This window comes from Tympanuchus pallidicinctus, unplaced genomic scaffold (assembly GCF_026119805.1).
Source record: "Tympanuchus pallidicinctus isolate F22 unplaced genomic scaffold, pur_lepc_1.0 scaffold22, whole genome shotgun sequence".
In the NCBI taxonomy this organism is placed as follows: Eukaryota; Metazoa; Chordata; class Aves; order Galliformes; family Phasianidae; genus Tympanuchus; species Tympanuchus pallidicinctus.
This window is the reverse complement of record NW_026294739.1, coordinates 8,131,194-8,152,022: the sequence shown is the minus strand read 5'-3', so window position 1 is coordinate 8,152,022 and position 20,829 is coordinate 8,131,194. Positions and strand designations below refer to the sequence as shown.

Sequence of the window (20,829 nt, the reverse complement as noted above, 5' to 3'; positions counted from 1 at the left end):
CAGGACCAAAAGGACAATTTGGCAATTCTGTTGTTCCATGTGGCAGCAAGGCTGCTGCAGAGAGATCGTGTGTGTCTGCGGTCAGGCTCTGCGATGGGGTGGAGCAGCACACTGGAGATCACACACCTGGCTCATGGCACAGTAGCTCAGTCCTCTCAGTGCACAGTGCCCAGTACGGCTCCAGGCACTGCCTGGGGACAGCCTGTGTGCTGACCGACCACAGACAACCAGTGTAGGTAAGCTCTGAAAGCATCACATGCTCCTGCTTCCTTCTTGTATCAATGAATATACAATGACTTGCACCTTGCACCTTGGGCTTTGCAAGCATCTCTGAATTCCCAAACAGCTTGAACTTAACTATTCATTACTTTTGCAAATGCACCACAATACTAACCAGTAATTTCAATGAACAGCAGATATTTACTCCCTTCATGATTATCTGCAACGTTTTCAGCTTGAATACAAAATGGATTGGCGGAGTGACAAGCTAATGGTGATTCAAAAACAGTGCAGAACTGAGCAGCATCTGTGAGATACAAGAAGCAGTGCAGTGCCTGTCTTTAGCAGCAGGTGGCAATGCAAAATACTGCTTCATAGTTGCAGTTAGAAAAAAAAAAAAGAGGCAACATTCCAGAAAATACTCTTCAAAGCTCCTGGAGTGAAGTTATCACAACCTTCTGTTCCACAGAACTCATTTGGCTGTTTGCTAGAATTGCAATGACTTTCTTAAAGGGCAGCCTGCCCCCAAAGCACTTCCACTGCTTTCCCTGAGAAACAGTAGGATGACACAAAATGAAAATTTGTCTTTACAAATTGTGGGGCAGATGAGAGAACAATTAACCATTAGGTTCAGTGATACCCTCTGCTTTTGACAGGCCGTGCTCACTCAAACACAGTGACCAAAATTTCAAGATCCTGTTTGGAGATGGCTTATTTCCCCTCAGACCTTACCAGCAGGTGCAGAGAACACACACACACACACACAAAAAAAAGAAGGGTACTCAGATTCTCTCCAGTTCCTCAGCTGAGCAGCCTATTGAACACACATTATTTCTGTTTTACCACAGAGCATTTCAACCTCATTTTCTTTATTTCAACAGTGTCTAACAAGTGCCTGGACCAGTGCAAACTAGGAGGTAGGCAGGACACTGTGATACTGTTGTCTTTAAAGGACAACCTTTTTTTTCTTGTATCTGTGCTGTTGGAAAGAGAACAGTGATGATGACTATACTAGGGATTGCCCTGATTTTATTTGATCTTGTGGTAAATCTAAGTTCCAAATTCCTAGCACATCTGAAACCAGGACACACAGAATCACTTTTTCGTTGATTTCAGAGACCATTTATATCCATACAGATGTATTCAATCTCTTGCATTCTGTTACACTTCTAATTTAATTGCAAGGAATGAACTGTCATAGTTCATGTATAAGTTCATTGATGAGTACTTATAGAGCATTTTGAATGTAGTGCCCCCCCAATTAAAGGTAAACCACGTTGCTCAGGCAACAGCTAGAGATACAGGGGGAAATATTCGTGGCAGATGAGAGACAATATTCATCAAATGAAATGTCATAAAAACTGTGGGGAAGGGAAAATCATGATCAGCTCACAAATTTTCTTCATAAAAGAGGAGTCAAAACTCAGCCAATGAATATTTTTATAATATTTCTTACCATGAGTCTTTGAAAGTCTTAGTTATGCATGAGAAAGTCACAGTAAACCAAATCAAGGCGTGATTCAACAACTATTACAGTTTGCAGATGCCAAATCAAGATTGAGGCCAAAATGTTTTGTCTGCTTTTGGAGATCAATTAAGTCTTTAAAATAAAACTTATGTAGAAAGGCTGAGCAGAAATGCCGTGTTTTGCTAAGAACTCACTCTTTAATTTTCATTTCCTTTCTGTCCATACTGTCATCCAGAAGAAAAGAAAAGACTGCTACACACCTTTAGTTTAGTTATGAGATGTCCTGATGCTTTGATGTGGTACCTGTAAACCCAGTCTTTTACCTGTTTCAGCACTGATGATGCTAAAATACACTGGGAAAAGAATTCTGAACAAAACTGTGAGCAAAGCTGGAAAATGTCTAGCTATCAGAACGCTTTGTGAGAACAGATGAGTAAACAAGGTAAAATAACCTGCACTGCAGTCATGAGATTTGCAGAAAAGATATTTTTGCTCCTGCAGGCAGGACTGTTTGGAGGGCATACTGCAGCAAGAAAAGCTAGACTACATAGCTGTTGCAAATGCTACTTCTCATCAGTAAAAGCTGCTCAAGTTACCTACTGAGTTTGTGGTGTGATTTCCAGCAAGGAAGGGAAAATGTGAGTTCTATTATCTCATAGGGAAGCGATGCCTGGTTGAGGGCTGGGTACCTCTGCTATCAGCAATGTAAAGACAGATGTCTGCCACTGAAAGCCCAGCGCACCACTCCTGAAGGAACAATTTCTTGTTTGAGTAGCTCCTTCATCGCCTTATTTTCACTGAAGCTGCAAGGCTCCAATAGTATATATGGCAAGTGTTTTTAAAGTGGGTATTTTCCACAGCCCAAGCAATAAACAATAACGTTATTATTCTAAGTGAACCGTCAAATCTCAAAAAGTGACAGTGCAATCCTTATCCAAGAGCTATACATATCTATTTAGATGTAGATTCATTTAGCAGTTGTGTTTGTAGTCAATTTATAGAACAGGATGCGTTATTTTCCACAGCTTACAGCAATTCACTATTTTATATATATGAAATATGATTGATAAAATGGATATGAATTTGAGACTTCTGAAACCCACTGTCAGTTTTCTAAGCATTCATGAATAGGCATAAAGAACAGGCTGCTGTGTCCACTTAGCACATCAAGAAGACAGCCGTGTTTCTGTAAGGTATGTTTCTGTTATTGTCTGTGAACTCTCTGAGTTGTCATCTGGGGAGTGAGAAGGATTTTTTGGCATAGAATCCCTCTTCAATGTCAAACAGTATTTTTAAAATTCTTCTAAAATAGCTGAATGGCAAATGTACAGGTTTATATTTCCTGCTACTATCCCAATCCTGTTCCAGTAGAGTGCACAAGCAAACAGCACAATACTTATTTCTGCAGCAGCTAATGGGCATATTCTAGAAGACATTTGGAAGTCCGAAGAATCCAGACTCTTACTTACCTCTCTAGAGATGCCTCAGCTCATAAGGAGATTCATGAGACCTTCCCTGCTCCGCTGTTTGACGTACCTGAGCTGTTGCTTCCAGCCAACATGGTTGGACTGACAGAGGATCTCCCCAGCCTGCTGGAGACCATGGGTGGGCCCGGCGTTCCATCCCATTCCTGAGCTTTCCCTGGCTCCCTGGTAGAAGCTGTCCCATGGTGGCCTCCCCTCTCTTTGTTTTCCAGCTTTGGTAGTGGTTCAGTGCTGTGACTTCTGATCTTCAGTTCGTCCAGCGGTTCTACAAGAATACACACATGCCCATTTCATTATGGAGTGCCTGCTAATACTGCCCATACTATATTGCAATCCTCGGTTCTACATGACAGTTATTATTAACCAACTATAAATCTTTTAGGGGCAATTTATATCACTATTTTTATCATTTAGGCCAAAAATCTGTAGTTTATGTTGGTTTCAACACACTTCTTAATTAAAACAATACATAGTGTAGGAGATCAGTAAAATGTGACTTTCCTCTTAGTACTTCAAATGCCAGGAAAATATTTCTGAAAATGATATCCTATCAAATCATTTATTAACAATTTGAGAAAATAATTCAATTGTTCTCAGATGTCATTTCTGAGGGAACAAGTTCTTCTCCAGGTACTTTCTAAGGAAATTGTCCCCGATGGCAATTTTGTACAAACAACATATCTGTATTCCTTCCTACAAAGCACACAATCCACAAAACTGTCCAGTGCTAATATTTCAGGTGTGCTCAACACTGTAACCTAGGGAATAAAATTTCACTTGGTTAAAAAATCCTTGAAGTCATAAAAAGACTTTCTGCTTCAAACACCATGAGTCAATACAAGGAGAAGAAATTCAAAAAACAATGGAATATTTTTTCAAGTGTCTGCTTTCTTCATGGCTGGTGATTTTGTTTCTTTCTTGAGACCCTTATTTCTTTTCTTGCAGGTTGAGCAGTGCAATGGAGAAACAATTCCTGATCACTTCCATCCGTAGAGGTGAAGAATTCACAGAAAAAACTATGTACAGAAGAAACATTAGTGAAGTCATAACAGCTAATTATTGTGTTAGTTATTGAAAGTTTGCTTAACTGTTTAATTCCTTAAACGTCAGAATTACTGACTTGGGGATTTTGCATGTCATATTTAAACCTAAAGACATCCTTACATGATACACTCAGTTCTAGTCATCCAGATTTATAAATATAACTCTTAATGTACCTTTGTTTCAGCATGTATCCACAGTCTTGGAATTTACAATTGATACAGATAGAAAATCTTCCCTTGAGCCTCATCTCAAAATCTTTTTGTGGCTGCAGAAGGCATTCCAAGACTGGGGAAAGCCAAGTGGAGGGAAAATGCCAGGAGCCATTCACAGGCAAGAGGTGACAACAGCCCCCAGGAGATGCACGCTTCTCCTGAACTGGACTGGGTCTGAAGCATTGCCAGAGATGCAGTACCTCAGTAACTCCTTCCTCTCCTAATCAACCCCCTGGCCAGAGGAAGCTGAGACTATCCAACAGGAACTGCCACTCAGATGGTGCCGCCCCAGAAAAACAAGCCATGCTCCTCCCCGCGCTGTTTACCCTTGCTACAGAAACAGTGGTAGAGGCAGTATTTGATCTCTATAGGGGATGACGGAGACCTCCCCTATAAACAACAGCAACAAAATCTCCTATTTTGACATTGAGTTTCTTATCATTCCAGTCTGAGGATGAACTTGTCAATGAGCAAAAACAGCCATTCTGGAGTTTCCTCAAGGAAATACTGGAAGAAAAAGATCTAACTCTACATACAGTGCAGTATGTAATTGTTAATACATTTAATGAGTTACTATCAGAACTGAAAATTTGTGATATCACAACCTCACAAGATATCACAACCTTGAAGATTTTTAAAAATTACTCACAATAGTAACATTCCATCAGAAAACTGAAGAATGATCCCAGTTTAGCAAGTTCCAAAAGCAGCACTCAGTGACATTTTGTGTGAAAGACCTTAAAATCAAACAACTTCCTTGAACTTTTAGGTCACTTACCTACTTTAATGTATGCAAACAGACAACAGAATGAAAATCCAAACTGTTTGTTTTCCTGTTTGGTAACCCCAGCAGGGTACGAGGCTGAATAACAGTCTGTACCAATATAACATGACATCTGCCTTTCAGGGACCTTTGCTATGAGCTGTCTGTAACACAGCTCTGTGACAGCATAAAGGGACTTACTAACATAAAGAGTTGTGCAAAGAAATGCTTGGCCCAAATTACAACTAGATTTGAACTGTTTTAGTTACCAACAAAAAGGCAACAAATATTGTTACCGAACCTTTATCTACCAAAAATAACGATGTACTTTTTCACATAAAAGACGTATGCATTTCTAATTTTTTTCTTTTTATCAATAAAATGCACTTTTCTCAGATACTGTGGGAAAAGGAGACATTAGAACAAAATTTCAAAACATTCTGGAACTGCACACAACCATTTCCAGACTAATACAGGACTCCATCTAGCCTGCAACTCTTACCACCCAGCAAAACTAAGACAAAGCCAAAAGAATAGAAAATGCTTTAAAAAAACACCGAATCTGGCCTTAACCACACCTACTAGCTCAGCACATCATACAGCAGAATTAATTTACTGTGTCACTCAGCTGCTGCCAGGAATGCTGTCATTACCTCAGTGAAAACCTTGCCTGTGCACTTCCCATTGACACTACTTGAGCACTAGCCCTTGAAATCTCAGGTGCTCGTGCAGTCAGCCCTTAACTACGATGGAAACACTCAGGTTGAGTGTGGAGCTAAGGACGTGTCCACTTCAGCTTACTCAACAAGAGAAGCATTTGTACTTGGTGCTTGATAAAAATGATTTGTGCATGCTTAGCTTTATTATCAGCTGAATCACAGTACAGCAGGACTCTGCAAACAGCTGGAAAGTATGGGAGTATTCAGGATAAATAAAGAGTTGGCTTATAGTCTGTTTCTTTATAAGGTGCAGAAAATCAGTCTTCAGCTGGCTGTCTAGACTTAGTAAATTTAAATTCTTTCTGGAGGATTTTCAGTTCTCAGTTTATCTGAAAAGTAATATATTCTAAAAATGAAAAGCAGATTTAATCAGATTATAATGTCAAGCAACCCGACACGAAGCCTGAATCATTATTATTTGGTGATCATTATCAGTAACACTGATACACACAGCCTGTCAGTGTTTTATATAGTTTTCTATAATATTACTTTCCTGCTTGCTTCAGAATATATTAAAAATTTTTCAAAAATTGTAATATTTCCTGTTTACTCAAATCAATTGTGGGTGATTTTACAAGAATTTCAGTTTCCTTAATAGCTGTCAATGGGAATCATACTTCAAATTCAATAAATAATCACAGTGCTAGTTCTCGCTTGATTAAAAGATTATTTCACTTCCACCATGTCTGTGGCAGCTCCAGGAATTCAAAAGCTCCTTTCCAGGTCATGGAGCAACACTGAGACCTTTTGGTGACTCTCACCATCACTTGGTTGCTTGGATGTTTCCACGCTGTTGACCACTCTGTGCTGCAGATGCAGCCCTACAGAGCAAGCTCAGTGGCACAGATTACTGTCTCTCATAAAGACATGTTCATTACCTTATATTTTCACTCATGCTGATAGGCACGAGGCATTGGCAGAAAGCTCCTGGCTGCTGTTACCTGTGGGTGGTAACCTTTTCACAGACTGAAATCAAACTGGAACATTTTCAATGGACCAACCCTCTAAAATAACAACAGCAAGATTTAAAAGGCCACTTTATTCACACTGATTCCATACTAAAAAAAATAAACTCTAACTAGTCACATGGAAGCTTGTATTCTCCTGGAAGATAACAGTAACTGCCACACAACTTTTATTTATTTTTTATTCAAAAAGTGCAGCAACACCTTGGATGTAAGGTGCTTCCAGCCGTTAAAAGCCTTAATTTGGAGTTAGGAGATACTGAAGCTTGATGTTATGCTGGGAATTCAGTGTGTCATATAATGGCCACAGGCAAATCTTTTTACAGTCAAGTGCTGAATTTTGAAAGCTGAAATTGTTATGGAAAGCATCTTCATTGTTCAATAATTCGTAAGCCGAAATAGTACATAAAAATGTAAATTTCAAGAAATAATTCACTGCTTTAAATATTTATGGATACAGTTGGCTGAACTGCCATAAAGGCGCTCGAATGTTTCAAGCACTTCCAGGTGTCACTGTATTTCAGTATTCAAAGACATGCATTTTCCTTATTTATTTCACCTAAGTCTCAGGCTTTTCAACTTCAAGAATAAGATGGTACCTCACGTTATATATGAGAACATATTTTATTTATTATTGATGTGCACCATTTCCCCTTTATGAAGGATCCCCTAATATCTGCACACCTGGCAATGGTGGTTTGCGAGCTTTGGGATTGGAAGTCTCATAAATGATAAAATACAGGAAGGGAGAAACAATTTGGATTAATCAGCTGTAACTTAGACCAAAACAAACTGAAAAGCACAGCTAAGGAAAACATCTTACCTGAGAAGCAATCATTCAAATGAATATATTCTCTATGGCCAGTCTGCCACTTAAGTTCTTAAGCACAAATTAATTGCAGGTCCTGATGGCCTCTAAGAACAATGCTGGGTAATAAACAGCAGAACCTGCATTACTGTTTGCAGCTTTTGGGGGGGTGGGGAGGAAAGGAAGAAGTTCAATTGTCTTAAGAAACTTTAAATGAGGGTTGCTGTCTGCCATTTTTGTCAGTTGAGATGAAATGTATAAGCTATTCATCCATGCATTATTCATTTATTCTTCTTCTGTGTGTTTGTTATAAACCTAAATAAATAATACATCATTCTAGGCAGAACTCATATAGCTTGGGAAGTAAATGGTGCTGCTCACAAGGTCTACAATTCAGCACATGCAAAGCAAGGACAGTCACCTGGGACGGATGTTGATGCAGGGACCAAGAAGTACTGATCATTCCCAACGCATCTCACCTCGCACCCAAAGGGTGGCACAGCCTGGCTGGAGAGCATCACCAAGGGCACACTTGGCTACAGCAGGGATGGAGATGGGGGATTAGGCTGTAACCTGCACATGAAGAGGGGAGCCACCTCAGAAACGTCCCCGGCTTCTACCCCTTTCCCTGTTCCATCCCCCAGCTCATGGCACAGGGAAAAAGCCACCACGGCTCCAGCAGCGCCCCACGTATTACAGCCAACGTGACAGTAGCACCTGCCCATCCACTGCAGACATGGTGTGTTGAGTAGTGCTAAGGCCTTGAGGAAACCCCAGTGTGGCAGTTTCTTCTTCCCACACACCAGGAACTTCTATTTATCTGTGTTACACATTCAAAAATAGGTTCTGTCTTATAATGGCTTTCTTGATGTGTGGTTGTCTGATTGGTACAGCTGTAAATATATTACAACCTCTGGCAAAGAAAACAAACAGGCTATTAATACCACACACAAGGAACATGGGTAATGCTCAGTGCATAAGCCATTTTTTTCCAAAAAACAGAAGTATATTATACTGTCAATGAAAGACATTTCCTCATCTTTGTTAACTACAGTGGTTTGTCTATTCTGACTTCATCTGCTTGCTAATTAGGCAGAAGTTTGCTTTGCATATCAATTTTTAATACCCCTTTTTACAGTTAAGTGAGAGTTGCAGCAGCCAGCTTGTTCAATTAAAAGCAGCTCTGACCTAGTTCCATGCAAAATCAATAGAAAGCCTGAAAGAGTCTCACAAACCATCTAACATTTAAGGAGACATGGCTGAAATGCGTCCCAGAGCTTACTGAGCACATGCTCCTGTGAGAAGCGTGGCTTTTGGGCTTTTGTTTTCAGACAGTGAAATACAGATGAGAGCACTTCTGCCTGGCACAGAGCTGCAGAGATCAGCCCTGTCTGCTGCAGGCCTCAAAGTGGGGGAGGGAGGGACTGCTGAGGAAATTTGGCTGATATTCCATGGCTATCCAGGGCTGTTAAGTGGGCAATCCTCATTAGAACTAGAAGATAGGAAGAGACAAAGCCCACACTGCAAATAACTGCAGACTGAGAAAAGAAGGAATAGATTTATGAGAAAATGTCAACCAAAACTTTAGAATGCAAAACATAAAGGACTACAATTTAAATATAAAACAGAGATTTTGGAAAAGCATGAAAATACTATAAAGGGAGACAGAGATATTCTCACATGTTAAATATATCGAGTAAACATATTACTTCCCATTAAGCTCCAGAATTTTCTGAGGAACAGTTAGGGGAGCAAGTAATCATAGTGTCACGAAGGTTGGAAAAGACCCCTGAGATCATCTAGTCCAACCAGCGCAGCCCCACCATGCCCACTGAGCCGCGTCCCTCAGAGCCACATCTCTGTGCTTCTTGTGACTCTCCATGGACAGTGAGCTCCCCCCCTCCCTGGGAGCTGTGCCAGTGCCTCGCCACTCTTTCTGAGAAAAAATTATTCCTGATATCCAACCTGAATCCCCCCCAGTGCAACTTGAGGCCATTCCCTCTTGTCCAAATATTTGACGAAAATTAAGATCTAGGATCTAGTTTAAAAAAAAAGAACTCTTCAAGTTTCAACAAGTGGCATTATCTGCCACTTAAAAGATGAAGTTTTAGAAGTTCTCTCTTTTAAGACATACATTTAATATTGATGTTACACTGTAAGAGAAGAAATCTGTGATTTAGTGAATTATCCTCGTGACTGAATAAAATATAGGAAAACCTGTTTTTAATCTTACATAAAGAGAGTCTTTCAGCAGGTTTTATTTTGCCACACATTACAGAAGTGATGACAACGTAAAACCTCCTGTTTCCAGTGGGTTTATCACTACGGTTAGTTCTGATCCTGCCCTTGATCTTTCGCATGTGCCTATTTTGATTCACACCACATCCTTTTGCAATATTTGGAGTATACACATTGTTTTACAACTGTATTACCAAGACAATTAAAAATCAACATCCTGGAATTCTCATCATTAAATAAAATCACATTCTTGAAACATATATTTCAGCACTCAATCAATAGATTTATATTTTCGTCAGAGCAGTCACAACTACGTAATTAAGCAGAAGAACATATTCTCTGATGTTCACTGAATATGTGTCTTTTTATGCAGCTATCAGAGCTGGCTATGTTATAAGCTGGTGCCTTACACTTAGGAGAACCTTGACATAAACCTGTTCCCCAATGCTTTCTTGGGCTAAAACCTAACACAAGAACATCTTGTGATCCCCACCATACAAAAAAACCTCATAAGACTGAATAGGCAGTTAAACTGTGAACATGAATGACATTTGCTATTAAAAATGGCCTGTTATTAGTCAACCCTTACTTAATGATTTCCTTCCCAACCCTGTTCATCTCACTGCATGTTCATTCCATTATTCAGGTTCTTAGATCTATAGCTTCCGTGTTTTGGAGAGGAACTGATGGTTCAATGGTCACTGCACATGTCCTAGCACAGTATGACAAGAAATCAGAAGGCAAGGGTCAGCCAAAGAAGCTAAAATATGCAGACACTTTAGGAAAAATGCTTTTGAAGGAAGTTCGTGACCTTAAGTTTTAAAGCTTCTCTCCAGAAGTGTCAATCTTTAGTAGAACTGCTGACTATCAAACATGTCAACACTTTTTTGGTCAAGTTTTCTGCTGAAAAACAACCTCTGAACTGTACCAGCAGTTCAAATACGGAGTTTTTCCTTTGCTTGACTACTTAAATTCCTTCTAGAGTACAGCTCTTCACCACATTCAGTAGGAAATGAAAATTACAGAATGAAACTTCCATGCCATTCTGTCTTTCCATGCTTTTTAACAGAGTTAATCATTTTAGACTCTCCTCCCTTTCTAATTGCAGGTTTCATTTTGTGATCTGGTTTTCACTCTTGCTAGCTAAGCTACTGTTAAGCCATGGCAGCACAGACTTCAGATCCCAAGGAAATAAGTAGAATGACAGATGGCCTTACATAGCTCTGGCTGATGCCCATGCTTGCAAGACATTATATTATTACTTTAGGAATTGCACAGCAAGTGTGTCTGTATGTTACAACGCATATAAATAAGAATAAACTACTCAAACACTGTGCAAGCAGGAGAATAGCTGTAGATTTCTTGGACTAAGGTCTACAGCCATTTTACTGCTTGGGCAATGTACATGAATTATGAACTTAAGTCACACACAAAAATGAAGACATTTCCATCTCCAGAAAAATTACAAATACAGTTTATCTTTTTCACAGGAATAGTTACAAGAACGATAGTTCTCCTTACTCATTCTGAAATGCCAGATAAGGTGCTAATTGCACGTTACTGTTTTAATAAAGAAAAAAGAATACCATGAATGGATCATCCTGTTCAGAGGAATAAAAACCTGAACCTTCATATAAAATGGAATGTAAATGAATCTACCTTTTTACATGCATTATCATTTTGGCAATTCAATTTGGCATCAGTGTTTATCTACTTCTTACTTTATCTATAACCACACTGTTCATACACTCCTACAGTTTAAGGGTTCAGTATTTGATTCAAAGTTATGCATAAACCCAAAGAAAGCAATTTCCAACTCTGCAATTTCTCTTGTTATCTACAGACCCACAGAAAATTAAGGACAGTACAAACACTGTTTCTCAGTACAGAGTTTAAAAAATTTTAAGACACTACTATGAGTAGATGAGATAATACACTGACAAAAGATGTATAGCATAGGCAGTTCATATGCTACTTTTTCTTAGCATTTGCTTTATTCACTGCTACATACTCTATCTACAAATGCCCTGATTTGCAGAGCTGTTTTGCAAGGAACAACAACGTAATACAACGATAGGATCTCCCTTGCCATAATGTATAATGGGATCCCCTGAAGTACGTCTCGTCTCATACTTCAAGGACCTTTGTATTGGACTTTTAATGATGGGTTTTTAGAACTTTGCTCACTCTGCCAGGAATTGAATCAGACAGACATGCCAGAAAATCTGTTTTTAAAAATGGATATATAAGTCACTGAGCCCAAGAAATTGTCAGTCTTTGTTACACAGATCAGCATGGTAAAAACACTTTAAGAAACACCAAGAAAAGCAGTCAGTAGTATTAGAGGATTTTAGAACTGAGGGAAGAAACCTTGTTCTTTATTCCCCTCCAAATTCCCACCATTTTCTCTTAAAATTATACACTTTCTAGAGCAAGAACTGTTTCACTGCAAGTGAAGATAAAGCATTTACTTAGATTCCCTCTATTATAAAGAGGCAATGGTGGCAGCTTAAGAGACCTTGAAACAGGTTTCTGATCGCAAGCTAGCACGCAAAGAATTTTCTTGTGAACTCGAGCAGCTACCCTGGCTGTGATGTAGATATTTCAATTTCTGGGGCATGAGGGGAAGCAGATTTTGTGAGCAAAAGTGATTTTTTTGTTCATGGTAAATTTGGGTGAAATTGTTAAGCTTTGCTCTTTCTAAACTTGCACAGTGTTTCACCTTCCTAAAGCTTGCAGTCCTGAGACGGTGGTGGTGGGTTTGTCTGGGGGACTTAGGGCATTTTTCTAAACAAAACTGTGATCTCATTCCTTGCCATTTAGTTTGAGCAGGCTGAAGTGCTCTCTCTACATATCTACCTGTGGAAAATGCCAAATGTGCTTAAAAATGCTTTATGAACATCGTGCTTCATAAAAAAACAAGCAGAAGAAATGCAGACTTTCCTATTTAAGGTCTCTAGTTTTACTTTCAGAATTTAACAATTAAAATTTACTTGAATTCTAGATTTTAAAAAAATCTGATTCTTAAATTAAGAAAAAAATTCAATTCAAGATAACCACACTTGTTTGTAAAAACAAATTCTACAAGATGCAGCACATGCCTTGAAAAGGGAGCTTTGTACTGCCAGCTGGATGGTCCCACCCCATCGTGGCTACATCTAGAGACACAGCCAACACCAAAAGAGGTGCGAAGTCACCAGCACCTGTGTCTGATTCACTCTTATAAACTCACTTTCTCCCCTTTGGAAAGCTAACATGCACAGAAACCCTTTATCACATGTTCAAACTGCAGATCCCACTAAAAACTGCTAAATCTCCAGTTGTTGCAGCACATGGTATGATTTTGGTGAGGCACTCTATAGAAGCTTAGTGCCTGATGCCAGGTATTTCCTCTAGCGTGACAGTCCATATAATCTTCAAATAAATTATCTCCACGTCAGTTTAAAGATGATCAGACAATCCTGCAGCACCTTCATAGGGTATAGTTTCAACACATTTCCGTTTAGTACAACCATGCACTGCTTTAACAGACAGAAATGAAACATGGCCTTGTATCAAACTCAGAAGCCCCAGGTAGGAGGATGTTGATGAGCATGTGGAGTGAGGACAGCCACCTGCCCAGGAGCTCTGGCCATGTCCTCTTCAACATCTGGTGCTGCCCACTTGCTGTGCTGCTGGGCTGGCTGCTGCCCTTCAGCATGGCTATGCCAACACCCAAATACAGGCTATGCAAATGAAACTGCATCATTCCTTCACGTCAAAGTCATTACATTCCTACCTTTTCCCTTAGTTCCATCAGAAAAGGGGTACTCAAATGTCCTACATGGATACCGCCTTTCCTAAACATGCTGTGAAAAATTTTAACAACTTCTGGTTTTTGATTTCAGTGAAGGTAATATCTACTTATGGAAAACATTGCCAGATTGAACATCTCTTACCACTATCACTGAGATGAGCACCCATAAATGGGTCCTGAATTGTGTACTCCCACTTGAAACAAAAAGACAATAAATTCTCCGATTCACCGTTCTGCTGCACAACTATCCCATTGTGAATACAAGCTGTTCTAGTCACAAAGGACTAATCTATTTTCTTGAAGTCAGAGACACAGATGGTGTAAAGTGGAGTAGCTCTTCTGATTTCAAATGTGAAGTAGTGATTTATAACTGCTGAAAATTTGGCCAAAAGGTCAAGATATCTCTCTGGCTTAAAAAGCTTTGTTAGGGAACAAGAAAAAAAATCAATGGCACTCAAAACTCAGGACCTATTATCATTATCCACATCCTTAAGTGCAGCACATGTTGCTTTGCTTACTGGTGACACAGTAAGTAGGTGCCAGTAATCAAATTTAAAGAACCTTCTTCCTTTGTTTTTAACAACTTTTGGACGACCCACATTGCCCAATATGATAAGAAAAACTAGAGAAACTGGCTTTTTTCAGTCTTTCACCTGAAATTATCTTTTACTTGAAATCTAATAAACAGAAAGGAGCTATTAATTTTTCTTTTTTACTCTTTCCAAGTTGATTTCTTCTTCATAAAAAAAACATGTTGATTACATTGCTATGCAGAAACTGTTCATGCAGTCAAATAATATAAACAGAAGGAATAAATAAGTCCATATACATCAATCAGAAACAGCAGCTGTTTCCAAAAAAATCTGAGCAATTATTTATGAAATTATGTCCTCTTCAATGATTCTGTATATGGTCATGATCCCAGGAGGACCTGATTTTCTGATGAGCGTAAATTGCTGAATTAGAAGTGGAGACTATGTCACAGTACCAATTAGCAAAAGCACTGCATATCATCTCAAAATGCATGTTTTTTGGTTTTAATAACCAGAAGTAACAAAGGCATTCATTCATCTCAAAAATGGAGGGGACATCCCACTTTTCAGTGGCTTGAATGATTAAAGGCACTTTAAATAGCCATACTCACTTTTAAGGGAAAGCAGTAAGAAAGCAAATGGCACAGCCTGCATTTCAATCAAGGAATGGTACCTGCCGATTTAGCCATTCAAAAGGGAAGATCCCAAACATTCTATTATCCCTGGTGCTGAGAAGGGGCTGCATTGCTGGCACGCCATGCTCAGTGAGGCAGTAACAGTGTAGTGAAGGTACCTGGAGACACACAGCCTGCTGCAGAGCTGCCATGCATCCTTTCACACGTTTCATTTCTTAGTATCTTTGTTCCTCAGCTCAATCCTTCACTTTTGGCATAAACCATGGCAATATTGCTATCCTGCTTCTGAGTGGTCAGCTGATTGGCCTTAGCGCCATGTTACAGCTTTCCTTACCCCTTATTTCCTGTGACTGCTAATTGGGGGAACGCACTTCAGCTTTAACAAGAGGCTCCAGCTGGCCAGACTGGCTGATATGTACATGTAAGGCATTTAATTCATTACCCACATTTTTATGCTTGGTAATTTAGAGATTACTGGAAAAGGACAACAGATATGAGTGAAACAGCACTCAGGACCATTCAACCGCAAAACTCTTTTTTATTTTTTTCCCCCTACAAAAGCCTGGTTCCTCAAGGAAGTTGACAAAAATGGTCATTCCCATGGTTACACTTCCATTATTTTCAGTTCTGTCTCACAACAGCAATTACTGGCACTCACGCATCAAAACAGGAGCACTCCTTAGTGATGGGCACTGTGTTAAAGAGCTGATACCAGCAGATCAGATAGTTCATGACTTCTGTATCTACAGACGCATGCAGCTCAATACGCACACTTACAAGGGAACATCTGACAAAAGCACTTTATTCCTAAACTTCTTTATATCTCAATAGATAGTAACTCACAAGCAAGAGCTGAGACTTATTCAGGCTTTGACTAAACGCAGTGAACTCCGGTAAGAATATATGCTGTCTGTGGTGAATTAAAGCTGATGTTCTCTTACCCTCCTGGCCACTTTCTCTGGCACTAGTGGACAAAGGGAAGGCAACTAAAGTCATCTACCTGGCCTTGTGCAATGCCTTTGACATAGTCCCCTATCATACCCTTATTTCTAAATTGGAGAAAGATGGTTTTGAAGAGTGGACTACACTGTAGATAAGAAATGGTTAGATGGTCAAATCCAGAGGGTAGTGGTCAATGGCTGTAAGTACAGGTGGAGACTGGCCACAAGTGGTGACCTTATGATAGGGCAGGTGCCTAGAAATGTCCCAAGCACCCAGCCCACCTTCAGTCCTGCTGGGCACTTCCGAGGCGTTTTGCTGGAACACAAGACATCGAGACCTTGCCAGCCCTACGTGAGACGTCAGAGTCCTGCGAGTTGATATCGAGCCACTGCGTTTCCTGCTCGAGGAACGCCAGACGTCAGAGGTCCTGCCAGAGACACACGAGGTGTCTGTCACTGGTGGACACAGCACACAAGAAGCGCTGAGAGCCAGAGATGGGAAGGAGAAAGAGCCGGTGGGAGAGAAGGCTGAGGCACCGCACAGCTCTTCTGCCTCAGCTCTACGGACATCACTTCCCTGGACTGCGAAAGGAGAAGCGTCAGAAGCAGCTCAAGGTCATCGCTCCATTCCGCTCCACTCAGCCCTGGTGAGACCCAGCATCCAGGTCTGGGCTCCCCAGTACAACAGAGCCTACCTGGGCACACTGCAAAGAGCCTGGTGAACGGCAGCCAAGCTCTGAGGAGGACAGAAGCGCCTCTCCTCCGAGGAGAGAGATGGGACTGTTCCTCCCACCAAAGAGAAGGTATAGGGAGATCTTTCAATGTCAGTAAATAATGGGAAATCCCAAACTCGGTGATAGGTCTACTTTTGAGCAATGAAATACAAACTCATCCAGGGATCCTGCTGTAAAGAAAGGACAGTGGGTGTAGATAAAGTCTGCTGGTCAAAAAGGTAATTTCCAGAACTCGCACCCTCTCACTGCCAGTGGCACTGTAAGGGTCGGGCTGGAAACACTTCCCCGCCTGCTGCTGCAGCACGATCCGGCCGTGTGGCAGCCGCGCCTGGACGGCCACCGCCGACTCGGGAGAGGCTTTCGCAAAGCGCTGGGCAGCGGGGCAGCCGCGGGTGCCGCGGGTCCTCCGGAGCCGCCGCACGCAGCCGCCTCTGCTCCCCGGCTGCAGCGGCACGATCGGGCTGAGCTGCGGGGCTGCCTTTGGGGCAGCTTCCTTCAGCTCCACCTCCGGAGAGGGTGCCGCTGGGATTCTTCTTTTCTGGGTTTGGTCTTTTCTGTTGTAAAGGAGGCGTCGTTGTAAAAGACTTGGTAAAAATGCAAAGAGTTCAAGAGGAGAACTAAGACTTCAAATCGCAGAGGATGAACACTGACATTAAAAAGGTCTCTCGGTCATTGTGCACTAACCACAGCTTTGTGATGCAGCTGCATTAAGTTACAAAAACCCCAGTGTTTTCCTGTCCACGAGCAGAGCTTTGTAAGATTGTCAAGAAGAAAATAATTTAGATGTGGAGGTTTAATCACAAACAGAACTACATGAGAAGGATTTTCACTTGACTCATTTCCCAAATTTTTCCACACATACTTCTTCACCTGACAGGCCTGTTTTCTAGCTCTCTGGAAAATACCAACATAAAATAATAAGATGGAATAAAAGTGGGAAAAAGCTTTCAACTATTAACAGCAGGCCTTCAGCCATTTGAAGTTGGTTTTAACTCCCTCAGTCCATGTGCACACTATTTGTCAGTTTATAATAAAATATTTTAGATTCCTAATGCAGCGAGCATCAGCCTGGAACAAGAATGATAACAATCATCCCAATTTGTAATCATTTCAACTGAATTTTCAAAGTAGCATATTCACAGATTTCCTCCCTGTCTGCGACTAAAGCTGAAGAGTGAAACTCCGAAGGCAAAAACCAAGACAAGGTACAAAGCCATCCAAAGGTCATGAATCAGCTCCAAGCTGCCCTGCACTGTGTGAGCTAATCTTTTGTGTCATGGACAGACACATAAGACACACGAAACACACAACAGAGATGACTGTTATGTTCTGCAATTCATTAGGAGGAACGCTTTGAAAATTAGCTCAAAGTTCCAAGGAAGTTTCCTCCAAGGAGGAAACTAGTTTTAACAAATGAAAACAACACAGAGAGGGTTGGTCACCCCTGGAAAGTGTTCACAGCCATTTCACCCAGAAAAAATGTACTGCCTTGGGGTAAGTGCAGTTTAGATACGCACCAGCAGCTTCTCCACGTTTTGCTTTTCAGTGTGTGGGTATGCCTACATGCAAAAGCATCAGTTTGATACTTTCCCACAGCGATACACATCTCTGTGATGCAGAAAACATAGCAAATATCCCCCAAAATCTGTACACTGTTCTCATCTTCTCTCCCTCTTTTATCTTTATGAAGGACATGGGTCATACAGACACTTAGTGCATACACTGCAAGCAAAGGGACCTTGTTCAACAGAGCACATAACAGTGGGCACACACATCTTCCAAATGCATTTGCAGTTTGCAGTGTACTACAAGGAAAGCAGATGATGGTGATACCTTTTGAACAGCTTCCCCTTAGCCTTTGAGGCTGACATTTTTTGTAGGGCTCTGCAAACTCTTTGGGCATGCAACCATGTTACCTCACACAGGTACTGATGAATAACAATATCTATCTTTTCTATTTCTTCACAATTTTCATGCTTGACATCTTTCTTGAGTTTTCGGTAGGTTTCTCTCCATTTTTCTGCCTTTCTTTGTCATCATATTCCACATTTTCATTTCTGACTTGGCCTTAAAATTTATTTTCCTTTGTTCTTCTCTCTCCACCTTCATAATTGTGCCTCAATGCATATTTAAGATGCTAACAGCACACAAGAGAACTTTTACTAGAACACAGCACAATAAGTGAACAGCCAATAAAATCTAGATATGCACATCACAACTGCAGCCAGTGGATGCTGAGTGAGCTCAGTAACAGGGCTGAAGCTTCAGCAGAATTTCCTGTCTTTCAGAAAATGTGGCCCTAAGGTCGCCGTCTCCTTTGTATCACTGATTTATCCCAATTTCCCACTAATCTAATCCCAATGAACTCTACAATAATAAAATGGAAGGGGAAAAATAAGGGGAAAATGCCAGAACAAAGAAAATAATACACAAAGGAGGAGTAGGGCAGCTTTAACTCAGAGGAAATAAGCTTTGTGCAGTCTCCTTCCTCAAAAAGAAGCCCCCTCAAAATTGTTAGAAACTAAAAGACAGTGAATAAATTCTGAATTTGGACTCAAGTGCAAAATTTCCACAAAGTCAGTTGCAGTAATAACAATAAAGATGAGAGAGAATTTTCTCTGTAACTGCTGCAATATTTTCCAAATACACTCAGCTGAATATAAAATGTAGGATTGTGCTTTTTTTGGGGACTAGCATATGGCAGTGAGAGCTTCAGACAAGTCACAGGGGGCTGAATCTTGGAGGATTCAATGAGATGTGCTCAGAATAATTTCATAGTTAGAAGCACATATTCTTAGTTTCCTAGCACAGTTTTATAAGAGCCACTTAGCTTCTGTTTTGTTTGTTTATTAGCCTCTGGATTCTGGAATTTGTTCTTTATGCTGAAAGCAAATTACACTGAAGTGACAAGTATAAAAACATGGCAGTCCCTGCAAGTCCCATGCTATGCATTTGCTCTCCCATAGCTTAAAAAACTAATCCAAAACTGAATTACTTCAAGCTTCCAGTGTGATTTACAGGAGCAAGATTTCTTCAAAACATCTTATGATTAGTCCAGTCTGTGCTCGCTATCGCTACATATTATCACAGTGTATAAATGTGACAGTTTGCTGGATTCTGCATTCAAATCCTACAATTTAGGGTTTTCTTTTCTTCTGTTTTGTTTTATGGTAGATCATTTCAATGCAAAATTGCAGGACATGGAATGTTAGCCCTATATGTGTTTTCAATGCATTTTAAAAGGACTTCTACCTCTACAATATCTGAGCACAAACCTGATCCTTCCTCAGTGCAGTAATCCCATGAGATTAAGTCATACTGTAAATACCAGATGAATTACAATCAGATTAGATGGGCAGTCTGTTCGTTTACTCAACACAGCTGCGCTCCAGAGTCTTTTCACCACTAGTCTCCATTTATAAAATGCATGCTTGTCCCTAAAATAAGTGAACAGTGTTTCTATTTCATGACTCTTTTGTATTACCATTATTAATTACATTACTATTACCAGTGACAGGACATTGCCACTTCCTAAGGAGGAATCAGAATGCTCCTTGAGAGACCAAAGCAGTTCTTGATACAGATCCACAGGGCAAGATTTATTTTAAATATATCACTGAAATACCCTTTGATAGTCTGCATTCTATTTCAGTCAAGTGGAATACAAAGATCTTTTTGGAGTTTCATATGAGAAAGACACACATCGATTTCCTGAAATTTCCTGGGTCTCAGCAGATCCATCACAAGTATTTCCATAGTTTCCAAACCCAGTACTTCTGCCTACATCAGTGAGCGTGAAATCATCACATTTGTGAGACTCAACACTAGCTCTGGCATTTGGAGTTTAGAGAGAATTTCTACTGACTTAGCAGTAAGAACTGTGTTTATTAATGTTCAGGCTTGTCTGCACTTTGCCAGAATCTCTCTACCACGTCACTACACAATTATTTATAAATGCCAAAACACATCCTTCATAAAAAAGGACTCAAGTGAGCTGCTTACCAATGGGACGTGTTAGAAAGATGCCAGTGCACTTACTGGTACCACAGGCACCCTGTGATCAACCACTGCTCACCTGAGCACTACCAGAATTAGGCAGACCAAGGTAACCTGGCCACACCAGCCTGGGATGCCTGTGATCAAAAAGCAGAGGTGAGAAGCAGGTGAGCATTGTCCATGAATACTCAAAGCAGTGCTCTTGTGAGTCTCCTGAGTATGCTCCAAAGTGATGAAGTTCAGCCCTGACCTCACTGCTATCAGTAATGCAACA

At 40.5% G+C, this 20,829-nt stretch overlaps 2 protein-coding genes across 4 annotated transcripts in view; one reads left to right on the top strand and one right to left on the bottom strand.

The window, feature by feature from the left end:
- Nucleotides 1–20,829, top strand: part of SERPINE2 (serpin family E member 2) — a 606,689-nt gene that overhangs the window by 94,025 nt on the left and 491,835 nt on the right. The window lies entirely within an intron of this gene.
- The window catches only part of NYAP2 (neuronal tyrosine-phosphorylated phosphoinositide-3-kinase adaptor 2), a 152,740-nt gene that overhangs the window by 30,226 nt on the left and 101,685 nt on the right, over nt 1–20,829 (bottom strand). For all 3 annotated transcript variants that reach the window (XM_052686408.1, XM_052686409.1, XM_052686410.1), the window contains one exon: nt 3,224–3,436. In XM_052686408.1, the coding sequence (XP_052542368.1) occupies nt 3,224–3,436 (213 nt within the window). The remainder of the gene's footprint in view (nt 1–3,223; nt 3,437–20,829) is intronic.